We start from the raw sequence: 12,568 nt of genomic DNA, 5'->3' as shown, positions 1-12,568 counted from the left end.
CAGCAAACAATTATGTAACAATTATGTAACAGGAATAAGCTAAAAGCCTTTCTAATAAGATGAGGAATGAAACAAAGATGCCAGTTATCACCAATATTTTTCAATATTGTATTAGAAATGTTAGCAGTAAGAGAAGAAGAAATGAGAGTCATGTAGGAAAATCATGAAATCCAAATCAGCAGCTTGGTCAAGGAAATACAAAAAAAAAAATACTTAAGAAAATAACATGTTAAAAACCAGTTTAAGTCAAATGGAAAAAGCAGTCCAAAAGGCCAATGAGGAAAAGAATGCCTTAAAAAGCAGCACTAGTCAGATGGAAAAGGAGATAAAAAAGCTTTTGGAAGAAAATAATTCATTAAAGTGTAGAATGGAGCTAAAGGAAGTTAATGACTTTGTGAGAAATCAAGAAACAATAAAACAAAACCAAAAGAATGAAAAATTTTAAGAAAATATGAAATACCTAAATCAATTGCAAAAACAACTGACCTAGAAAACAGATCTGGAAGTGACCATTTTAAAATTATTGGACTACCTGAAAGTCAACCAAAAAAAGATCCTAGATTTCATCCTTCAAGATATTCTCCAGGAAAATTATCCTGATTTCCTAGAAGCAGAGACCTTAAATAGAGATTGAAGAAATTCACCAAATTCCTGAAAGAGATCCCAAAATGAAAATTCCCAGGAATATTAAAGCCAAATTCCAGAACTTCCACATCAAGGAGAAAATATTACAAATAGCCAGAAAGAAACAATTCAAACATCAGAAAGCTACAGTCAAGATAACAAAGATTTAGCAGCATCAACATTAATAGCTCATAGGGCTTAGAATATGATATTTCATAGGACAAAAGAGCTTGGTTAACAACCAAGAATCAACTCCCCAGCAAAACTGAACATCCTCTTTCAGGGAAAAGATGGACATTCATTAAAATAGAGGACTTTCAAACTTTCTTGTTGAAACAACTAGAGTTGAAAAGAAAGTTTGATCTTCAAGTATAGGACTCAGGTGAAGCATAGAGAGGGTAGATGGGAAGGGCAAACTATTAGGGACTTGAAGATGTTGAACTGCTTGTATTTCTGCATGGGGAAATGATACTGATAATTCCTATAAACTTTCTCATTTATTAGGCCAGTTAGAAGGAGCATATATAGACAAGGCACAGAGGGAGATGAATATGAAGGCATAATATATTATAAAAGATGAAATTAATGGGCAAGAAAGGAATGTACTGGGAGAGAGAGAAAGGAGAGGTAGAATGGATTAAGTTATTTCACATAAAAAAAGGTAAGAAAGCTTCCACAATGGAGTGGAAGAAAGGGTAGGTGAGGGGGAGTGTGAACCTTTACTCTCACTGGAAATGGCTCAGAAAGGAAATAACATACACATTCAATTTAGTATAGAAATCTATCTTACCCAAAGGAAGATAGGAGAGGAAAGGGATGGGAGAAAGGGGACGAGGAAGAGGAAAAAGGGGCAGGGGAGTAGGTAATAGAAGAAAGGGAAAATTGTGGGAGAGGGTAGTCAGATACAACCCACTCTGAGGAAGAACAGGGTGAAAGGAAAGAGAGAATAGAGTAAATGGAGGTGGGAGAAATGGGATGGAAGGAAATTCAGCTAGTAATAACAACTGTGGGAAAAAATATTGAAGCAATTTCTCTGATAGACTTATGATAAAGAATGCTATCCATTCCATAAAAAGAGCTGATCGGTATCTGAATACAGACTGAAACACACTTTTTCTTTCTCACTTTATTTTTCTTGAGATTTCTCTTTCTTTGGGGGGATTATATTTTCTTTTACAACATGACTACTGTAGTAACTATACCTTTTTTATTTACACGAAGTAACTTGCTTTTTCAATAGGGGGGAATGGGGTGGGAAGGGAGAAATTTTGAAATTCAAGGTTTTGGAATTAAATGTTGAAACTTGCTTTTTCATGTAGCAGAGGGTACAAAAAATTAAAATTAAATTAAAATTTAAAAAATCCAGGTAGTTAAATCAGTTTTCACTGTCTCTCTTTTTTTTTCTTCTTTTTTAGGTTTTTGCAAGGCAAATGAGGTTAAGTGGCTTGCCCAAGGCCACACAGCTAGGTAATTATTAAGTGTCTGAGACCGGATTTGAACCCAGGTACTCCTGACTCCAGGGCCAGTGCTTTATCCACTGCGCCACCTAGACATCCCTAAATCAATTTTCAATAGAGTAGATGTACCTGGTTTATCCATCCAATAAGACCTATACTCCTAACTTCCCAGGTTTTGAGATAACCTATCCTCATGCTTGTAAAAATCTTTTAGGATAACTAAAAAGACTCAAGGTTGGAAGAAGGGACCATTTCTGAAATTAATGGAATTACTGATAACAATCCTTCTCCTGAATGGGTCTAACCCAAAACATATCTGGGAGCTCCTTGATGGAAAAGAACTGAAGAATCCACCTGCTGAAAATCCCATAAAAATGATTATCAAAATGCTCTCTCTGAACTAAGTCTTGTAGGTTCCTCTTTCATGAAAGTATACTGCAGATTCAGAGAACATTAAATATGTGAATGTTGCTCCATTTGTCTTTTATTTTAAGTTAAACTCTAGGTAACAATTATTTATTATATATGTAATGAATTGTACAGATAAATCAAGCACACACTGTGATGAAGACAAAAAAGAGGGACAAAGTGATAATCAAACATGGAGAAATCACTTCCCTTTGGGGGAATGGTAGTAGGATGACTTGGGAGCTGAACCTCAAAAGGAGAGGCTTCTATTCTCCTCCTCAAGGTGTTCCCAAGGTTCCCTTATCAACTCCAGGATCAATTCTGTTTGTCAATCAGGCTCTTCAGAATCTGGCCTCTTCATTTTTTCTGACATTTCATCCCTTCCTCCTCCACCCCCAATCTACTACTCTACAACTCAGCAAAGCTGGCATACGTGCATACAATCAACATTCTATTTCTCATCACCATGCCTTTAGACATACCTTGAATACCTTGAATTCCATACCTGGAACATTCCCCCACCACCACCTCCACCTTAGTTTCCCTATAGCTTCGTACAAAATTTAGCTCAAATCTCTTCTACAGGAGGTCTTTCTTGGCTCTCCCCGCCTCAGCTACTGATGCCTTTCCCTCTCAGAATACTTTACATCATACATTATATACAACTAGTTGCTATACATGGTGTCATCTTAGAATGTAAGCTTCTTGAGGGTAGGACTACTTTTTACATTTCTTTGTATTCCCCCAAAGCCCAATGTTTACACAGACCCTGGTAAATAATAAGTACATAATAAATGCTTATTGACTTCAGATGACAAAGTACAGAGAAGTTTTTCCAGGTACAGTATGACCTGTGCAAATTATATATTTTTGTGCAGTTACATATGTGCAGCTACAAAGAAAAGGGATGGACTAGATCTGGAACAGCTGGTAGTCCAATTTGGCTGCAATTATTCACTCATGAAAATAAGTGAGAAACAGAAAAATAAGTTGAAGACAAACTGTGGAGAATCTCAAACACAAGGCGAAGGAACTAATAATTTATAGGGAGCCACTGAAAATTTTAGAGTAGGTATATAATATAGATGAACATTAGAAATATAATTTTGGCAACTGGATAAAAGATAAGAAACATGAGGCAGGGAGATCAATTAGGAGTTATTTAAATAGTCTAGGGAAGACATGAACTAAATGTGTTAGCAATTTAAGTGGAAAGGGGAGATTGGATGGAAAAGATATTTTGTCCTTCATTTTCGAAAAAGACCATAACAACAAGAAGGTGAGACTGACATACAACTAAGTTGGATTTTAGTGAGGGAGAGCTGTGCAAGTCACCAGTCTCACTTTCTCCTCCAGAGCCATCTGAGTCCAGTGGTCACATAGATTGTGTCAATGATTAAGATTTAAACACACTTCTCTCTTGACTCTTAAATTCAAGAGCACTTTCCTCTATACCATGTGACCTCAGTCATTAATTCAATTAAAGCCCACTGTTAAAAATATTCAATTAGTAATCATAAGACCAGGGATTCTAATTTTAGTCCTCCTGCTCTTTAAACAAAACTGTGACTTTGCACACCTCACACAGTTTTTGTCAAAAAAAAAAAAGTACCCATGGTAAAGTGTTAGAAAATTATGAATTATGATGCCAGTGACAAGCCTTGTTAAGTCTGGTAGACAGCACCTGAGAGGATATACAATCGGAATCCATAAACTCAGCAAGAAGATAGAGAACAGGACTATCTCTCAATATCTTCCTAGTGTATTCAAGGAGGTTGGCTGAGGTCTAACATCAGCTCCTCTCATTGGAGAATACTGAAGGGAAGATCTTTGTACCTCAAGACTGATAAGAGAAACAGAATTCAAAAAGGAACAAGAGAAATCAAGGGAACTGCAAGGCAACAGGGAGTTGCAAGGCAACTCAAGTCCTATGATTCCAAATCCATTGTTCTTGATATCTTATATTGAGAAAAATGGATTTGCAATCATAGGACTTGAGTTCAAATTCTGGCTCTATGTAACTTGGACAAATCACTGAAGTTCTCTGAGCCTCAGTAGGAAGTCAAAAGATTATCGGTATTTCTCAAGAATACAGTAGTTGGTGGTGAAGTTGTGAACCTATTTGTTTAAAAAGTCTCAATCCCACTCAGTCTTACTAGTCTATTTCAAAGAATACACAAGCTGTTAAAGTAGAATTCAGAATTAATTCATATAGGATATTATTTTCATTGGCATTTCATTTCAACTGGTTGTGTAGAGTATCCTCAAGTCCAAGAATGCTGGCTGAATGCCCATATGATTCATTTAGCTCATACAAATCCATGGACACAAGCAGTCTCACTAATTCCAGTGGCAGGTTTATCTCATAAATATAGAAGCTAGAGAATATATCTACTTCTATGCAAATCCATCAATATTACAACAGTAACAATAATCACTATAGTATTTTCCCTACTACTGATGACAGATCAGTAGTATTACACATGGATAAAATATTATTTCTGACATAATTTAATAAAAAATACCAAAAATTTACTTTACTAATAACTACTCACATCTTTAAGTGGTTTGTGGTTTACAGAATGCTTTATAGACATTATTTCATTTAATCCTGACAAAACCCTTGGGAGATTGTACTAAATGAGGAAAGCAGGTGGCCTTCACAAAAACCTGGAAAGTCTTACATGAACTGTTGCTGAGTGAAGTGAGCAGAACCAGGAAAACATTGTATACTATGACAGCAATATTGTGAGATAATTAACTATGATAGAGTTATGATAGCGATACAGTGATCCAAGACAATTCCAAAAGACTAATAGTATAAAATGCTATTTACATCTAAAGAAAGAACTATATAGAGTCTGAACTCAAATCAAAGCTTTATTTTCACTGTTTTTAAATGTTTTCCCCTTTTGTTCTGTTTCTTCTTTCACAACATAACTAATGTGGAAAAATGTTTAACATGATTACACATATATAACCTATGTCAGATTGCTTGTTGTCTTGGGGAGTGGGGAGGAGAGAGAAGGAGGAAGAAAAATTTTAAACTCAAAATCTTATAAAAAAATGAATGTTGAGAAATATCTTTACATGCAACTAGAAAAAATAATATACTAAGGGTGGTGCACTGGATAGAGCACCAGCCCTGGAGCATGGAGGACTTGAATTCAAATCTGACATCAGACACTCAATTAACTGCCTAGTTGTGAGGCCTTGGGCAAGTCACTTAACCCTATTGTCTTAAATAATATTTTTAAAAATAAATAAATAAGGAAACTGGAAAAAAGAAAAAAAAGCCGCTGAGATAGATGCTGGTATTAACCCTATTTTGTAGATGACAATGTTGGGGCTCAAAAAAGAGTAAGTAATCTGCCCAGAATCACGCAGTTTAGTTATTATTTGAGTGTGAATTTGAATTCCGCTCTAACTTTAAATTCAGTTTTCTATCTATCCTGACATACTGCTCACTGCCTAGTCCTTTGATCCTCAAATAGTCAATTCTTCAGTACTCTATCAAGAATTTTCTTTTTCTGCCCAGGACAGGTTATCTTCTGCTCTGTCTAAATGGATAATCTGGCCAAGAACAAAGTAACTTGGACAAATTCGTAAGGGTGTCCAGTTTTGCTTGTCTCCACTGCTTAGATTAATCAGCCATTTCCATGCAGGACTGAGAAAATTCTTCTCTTGACAGCTATGTTTATGCCTATTAAATTCATCTGCATGTGTTCTATACTGGATTTACCAGCTAAATGGATAGGATTATACCAGATAAACTGCTTTTTCTCATTTTGAAACATTGTTCTCAAATTCACATAAACCTGAGGGCCATTACTTAACTGCAAGCAAGATGCCAGCTGGTAAACTATCCATCTTTTGAGAACACTCTCAGTATTCCTTACCAGCAAATGTCAAGTTCACCTGAAAGGAAGTAGGACCAGCCAGTAGCTGTCTCCACTAAATAAAGATTTAATACATCAATCTAACAAACTTTCTATTTTCATCATCAAAAGCATTTCAATCTCTCTACACATTGAATTATGGGGTGTGTTGTAAAAAATGAACTAAGTTTCAGTTGCATATGCTGCATACAGACTTCACACAGTAAGAATAGTAAAAGAAATAAAAATATATCAAAAAGCAAACACACTGCAATTAAGTTTTAAAAGTCATTGCATAAAACATCAAAGTTCATTGTTTACTTCTTATATGTGAAAAAAATTTTTAAAGTATTACATAAAAAGCAGAGAGAGAATTCTGGAGTTTTGAATCACAAGGAAGTTTAGAGTGGCAAAATTTAGAGAGAGCTCAAAAGTTATCTTAGACCAGACAGGTGAGAAACCTGGGAGCAAAAGTCACTTCTGCCACTCCCTCTGTGATTCTGGGCAAGTCACTTAACCACTCTTATCTTCAATTTCCTCTTCTGTTAAAGAGGGTGCCTACCTTATAAGATGGTTGTGAGATCCAAAACAGAGAGAATACAAAAAGTTTTGCAAATAAATTTTGCACAGATGTCTGTGTATGTGGCTAGAATTATGATTCCACTGGTATAGTGAGCTCCTGACAAGAAATTTCCCTCTACCAAAGAAAATCAAAAACTGTTCTCCAACTGAGAGTATTAAAGTTGGTTGGGACAGCTAGAGGTTAAAGGATATCCCTAGGGTAACTCAGACATATAACTACACACATACTAGCTATTTATTATTAGATGGCAAATGCCCTGGGGAAGAGGTAGGATTTCAAGACACTGCTGAAAGAAAGAAGATTACTTGGCAGACTGAATCAAAGAGGTCATTTCAAGCAGAAGGGGAATCTGAGAGACTCCAGGGAGGCAGGAGAAGACTGGACATAACCAGACAATGACAAACTATGTTTAGCAGAGTGGAAAGGAGAACAGCAATAAGAAAAGGGAAATAAAGTCAGGCAAGGGTGCAGATCTTCCTCTTGGCAATAAATCCATCAACAAGCTTTTATTTTCTTGTTCAGTTTTCAGTTATGTGCCACTCTTCTTTGATGCCATTTGGGATTTTCTTGGCAAAGATACTAGGGTAGTCTGCCATTTCCTTCCCATTTTACAAATAAGGAATGGAGGCAGAGTTCAGTGACTTACCCAGGGTCAAACAGCAAGCAAGAGTTTCAGGTTGAATTTGAACTCAGACCCTGCTGACTCCAGACAGGTACTCTATCCACATCACCAACTAGTTTTCATTAGGTAGCTATTATTGTACCTGTCACTGTGCCAAGCTCTAGGGATACAGAGAGGTGGAACAATGGATTGAGTTGCTGGATCTGGAGTCAGGAAGATGCAAGTTCAAAGGTGGCCTAAGATAGTGACCCACAATGTGACCTTGGACAAGTCCCTTAACTGCTACCTCAGTTTCTTCAACTATAAAATGGGGATAATAATAATAAAAAAAATCCCATAGTTATTTTAAGAATCAACTGAGATATTTTTAAAGCATTTAAAATTCCTTGAGACGTACTAATTGCTTAATAATTGTTTCTTCACAACCCTCTTTCCCCTTCCAAAAAAATCCCCACAACAATCCCTGTCCTCAAAGAGTCTGCATTCTAAAGGAGGGAAAAAACTCATAAGAAAAGAAAGGTTACCTTAGGGGGAACAGCACTAGCAAGTTGGGAATAAATTGAAAGTAGCACTTCTGCAGAGCATCATCGAAAACCAGAGATCCCAAGAATTAGCAGATGGAAAGGAGAGAGCACTTCAGGCAAGGGGGACAGGCAGTGCAAAAGTCTGGTGATGGGAAATGGGGCTTCCCTTCTAGGGACCAGCCAGTCACCAAGGAGTTTTTGGAGAGACATAAGATGCCTGGGGGGTAGGGGAGGAGGAGAGCTTCAAAGTTCTCTCTATTTGGTCCTTGGAGTGGAAGGGAGCCACTGGAATTGATGAAGGACTGAGGGAGAAGATGTACAAGGTCAGGTCAGTGTCTTAAAAAAGGCACTATGTCAGCAGCTCCATGTGGTAAATGCTAAACTACCACAGAGAAGGAAGGGACAAGACTGGGGAACTGCCTAGATGGGGAGGCTAAGGGAAAGTCAAGAAGGCTGCTGAAGTCAGGAACCTGAGGAACTGGGAAGAGGAAGGTGCCCTCAAGAGCAACAGTGAAGTTTGGAAGTGGGATGTGTGGGAAGGAAAAGAGACTTAGCTCCAGTCTGGACCAGTCACCAAATTGCTTCTGAGATCACCAAGTGAGGAAGGATAAGTCAGTCCAACAGTCAACTAGTATTTAAGCATTTACCATATGGTGGGCAAAGCTCTGGAGATAGCACAAAAAGGCCAAAATGAGTCCCTCTTCTGAAGGGGGAGTATACAGGCAAACAACTATTCATATATATAGAGGCAACTACATGTTATAGTGGACAGAGCTCCAGTACCAGTGTCAGAAGAACATGAGTTCAAATATGGCCTCAGACATTTGACACTTAGCTATGTGACATTGGGCATATCATTTAACCCTGACTGCCTCACATTCAGGGTCATCTCCAATCATCCTGATTCATATCTGACCACTGGATCCAGATGGTTCCAGAGGAGAAAATAAGGCTGGTGACATTAGCATAGACCCCCTTCACTAATTCACTTGCTTGTCATGGCATCACCTCCTTGATGCCATGGTCTTCAATAAATGAAGGACAAATATCATCATCATCATGTACAAACAAGATCCACACAAGATAAACTGACAAAGAACAACTGAAAGAAGAGATTAACTGTAATGTGAGGAGATCAAGAAAGGACAGAGACTAGAGAAAAAATAAGTGTGCCATGGATAATTAAGATCTAGTAAGAGACAAAGAAGGGATCATAAAGACAGAAGAAGCCAGGGAGACCCAACTCAGAAAAACCTAGAAAAAACAATCTCCAGCAGAAGGTGGTCAGTTAGAAGTGTCAAATACTACAGAGTTCAAGAAAAATGAAAAATGAGAATCAGAGGTTTTTTATGTAGCAATAAAAAGTCAATCACCAAATAAATATAGTTATTAAGCACTTATTAAGAGCCAGAAATTGTGCTAAGTACAAAGAAAGAACATGTCTCTGCACTAAAGGAGCTCACCTTCTAAGGGAAAAGACAACATGAAAACAACCATGGACTTTGAAGATATGTATGTGGCAGACTGAAGTAATCTCAGAGGGAAGGCACAAGGTGGGTGGAGGAGAGATGGAAAAAGTTATTTGCAGAAGATAAAGATTTTTGCTGAATCCTGGGGGGAAGGGAAGTCAAGAAGCAAAGATGGGGGGGGGGGGCAGCTAGGTGGTATAGTGGATAAAGCACCGGCCCTGGAGTCAGGAGTGCCTGGGTTCAAATCCGGTCTCAGACAATAATTACCTAGCTGTGTGGCCTTGGGTAAGCCACTTAACCCTGTTTGCCTTGCAAAAACCTAAAAAAAAAAAATGGGGAGGGAAGACTATGGCAGGGCCAAGACACTGACTCAGAAGAATACTGAGATCACTGGTAGTTTGGAAGGAGCAAGACTAAAAAGTCACTCTATAGGAAGGAACTATATAATCAGAGCAAAGAGAGCATAGAGGGCATCTATGGCCATCTACAACCTTCTGTATTTTAGTTCGAAAAACTCAACAAGATGGAATGCCATGCAGATTTCTAAAAAAAACTAGTTGAGGATAAATTTCCACCCAAAACGTTCTTTACTCCCTTCATAATAAGAACACAAGGATGGTGGAAACAAACTGCCCCTAGACAATTGAGTCCAAAGTTTGTTTCTTGTTTTTTCATGACAAGGGCTAGGCACAGGACCCAGAGTATAGCCTTTGTAAACTTTGTCTGGTGGATTTATGTGTTATTGTCATAAGGATTTGATGACATTGCCAGGCATCTCTGTGTGAGATGAGAACTAAAAACTAAGGGCTAGCCACATGCGCAAAAAGGCTTTACAAGCAGGGAAACATTACCCTGAACAATATGAAAAAGACCAGACCACCCACAACCTAATATAATTAGACTGAATCAGATTTATGAATATGCATTTGGCCAAATCCTTTTTAAAAACACTGCAGGATGGTGGCAGTTTCTTCCTGGGTGTAAGTTAGGCCTAGGATCCTTCTAAGGTAGGGGTCCACGGACCTCCCCACCCAACATAGCCCATGGATAGCTTTTGGGAAGTCTGTGAACTTGTATGGGGGAAAAAATCTAAGACTTTATTGTCACTATTTTCACTAATCTTCAACTGCAATTCAGTATTTACTTCCAATTATTTAAAAACATCATTCTAGGGGCAGCTAGATGGCACGGTGGATAGAGCACCACCGGCCCTGGAGTCAGGAGTACCTGAGTTCAAATCTGGTCTCAGACACATAATAATTACCTAGCTGTGTGGCCTTGGGCAAGCCACTTAACCTGATTTGCCTTGCAAAACCCTAAAAAAAAAATAAATCATTCGAAGATGGGATCTAAAAAATTTCACCAGATTGGGAAAGAGGCAATAACCAAAAATGTTAAGAATCCAGCTTTAAGGTAATCAAAAATATCATTAAATTGCAGAAGTCAATTACCTTAAATTTAGGGGGAAAACCTGATCTCTTATTATCTGATCTTGCTATCTCTTATACTTTGGATTTCTTCTTTAAGGATATAATTTCTCTCTCATCACACTCAATTTGGATCAATGTATACCATGGAAACAATGCAAAGACTGTCAAATTGCCTTCTGTGGGGGATGGGGGGAGGGAAGTCAGATTAGGGGAAAAATTGTAAAACTCAAAATAAAATCTTTAATTAAAAAAAATAAATTGCAAAAGTCAGTTGGAAAAAGCTTTATGAAATCATCTAGTCTACTCCTCTTTGGCAAATGAGGAAACTGCTTAATTACTCTCACTCAAAGGTCTTGAATGACTCCACGTGCCCGGGAAGGTTCAGGGTTGAGAGCCTGGGCTGAATCAATGGGCGTTCATCGGGCATCTCCTATGGGTCAACCCCGACTTTTCAAAATCACTCTCACCACCTGCACAAAGGAATCATTTGCTACTTATCCCCCCCACACCCAAGAGGTTAGAGGTTGGGGCCTGGAGTCGGTTTGACTCATTCAAATCTGGCCCCAGGCTCATCCTGGCTGGCTGACCCTGGGCAAGTCATTTCTTCCTGTCTGCCTCAGTTTCTTCATCTGTACAATGGACTGGACAGGAAGTGGCCAACCAATTCTGTATCTTTGCCAAGAAAATCCGAAATGGGGTCCCAAGGACTGAGGCACGCCGGGGGCGGCCGGACCGCTGCGTGTAGCTGGAGGACAAACTAGCGAGGTGACACCAATGGGGCAGAGCTGAGGTTTCCGAGCTTCCAGCCCGGCTGGAGCCGGCTCTCTGGCGTCCCTGTCGGGGCTGAGCTCGGGGAGACGGGGCGCTGGGGCCCCCCGGGGGGCGCTGGCCACGGGGGTCTGCAGTCTCCTCGGCGCCCCCCGCGACGCGGCCCCGCGGCGGGCTGGCCCGGGCCCCAGGGTCTCCGGGACCCCCTGACCCGCGGCCGGCCGGGCTGGAAGCCGGGCTGCGGAGCCCACGTGGGGCCGGGCCTGGCCCCCTCCCCGCGGCCGGCCGCGCTGATTGGCCCGGAGCCGCCCGGCTCGCCCCGGCCCCCACGTGCCGGCCCTCCCCGCCCGGCTCACCTCAGCGGCGGCGGAGCCTCCACCTTGGGCTTCTTCGCCTGCGGTTCCTCGTCCGCCGCTGCCATCTTCCAGCTCCCGCCCCTTCTCCCGCGCCCCGGGCCGGAGCGGCCCCTCCCCCCGAGGCCCCGCCCCGCCCCGCCCTCCCCTCCCGGCCTTGGGGCGCGCGGCCCCGGCGCCCCCTTCCCAGGCCGGGCACGAGCGCGAGCCCCTCCCCCGCGGCCCCGCGAGCGCCCCGCCCCCAGGTCAGGCGGCCTCCTGGGCCCTCTTGGCCCCGCCCCCCGGCGGGGCCTCGGCCGGAGCAGGCCTGGAAGCCGCGGTCGGGCTGCCCGCGGCGCCTGCACCCGGGGACTCGGTCGCCCGCCGGCCCTTAAGCCTCTGCGCGGGGGTGGAGCGCGCCCGAGGCCCTCGGGGACGGCCGCTCCGCTCCAGCATGGCGGTCGGGAGGCGAT

The 12,568-nt window shown here is 41.1% G+C and overlaps 1 protein-coding gene across 2 annotated transcripts in view; it reads right to left on the bottom strand.

Moving 5' to 3' along the window:
- Positions 1 to 12,202, bottom strand: part of ADK (adenosine kinase) — a 580,911-nt gene extending 568,709 nt beyond the window's left edge. For both annotated transcript variants that reach the window (XM_074232887.1, XM_074232889.1), the window contains exon 1: positions 12,120 to 12,202. In XM_074232887.1, the coding sequence (XP_074088988.1) occupies positions 12,120 to 12,184 (65 nt within the window). In that variant the 5' untranslated portion in view covers positions 12,185 to 12,202. The remainder of the gene's footprint in view (positions 1 to 12,119) is intronic.
- Positions 12,203 to 12,568: the final 366 nt, after the last annotated feature.

The sequence above is a fragment of the Macrotis lagotis genome, chromosome 4, assembly GCF_037893015.1.
Source record: "Macrotis lagotis isolate mMagLag1 chromosome 4, bilby.v1.9.chrom.fasta, whole genome shotgun sequence".
In the NCBI taxonomy this organism is placed as follows: domain Eukaryota; kingdom Metazoa; phylum Chordata; class Mammalia; order Peramelemorphia; family Peramelidae; genus Macrotis; species Macrotis lagotis.
This window is presented reverse-complemented; position numbering and strand designations above follow the sequence as displayed.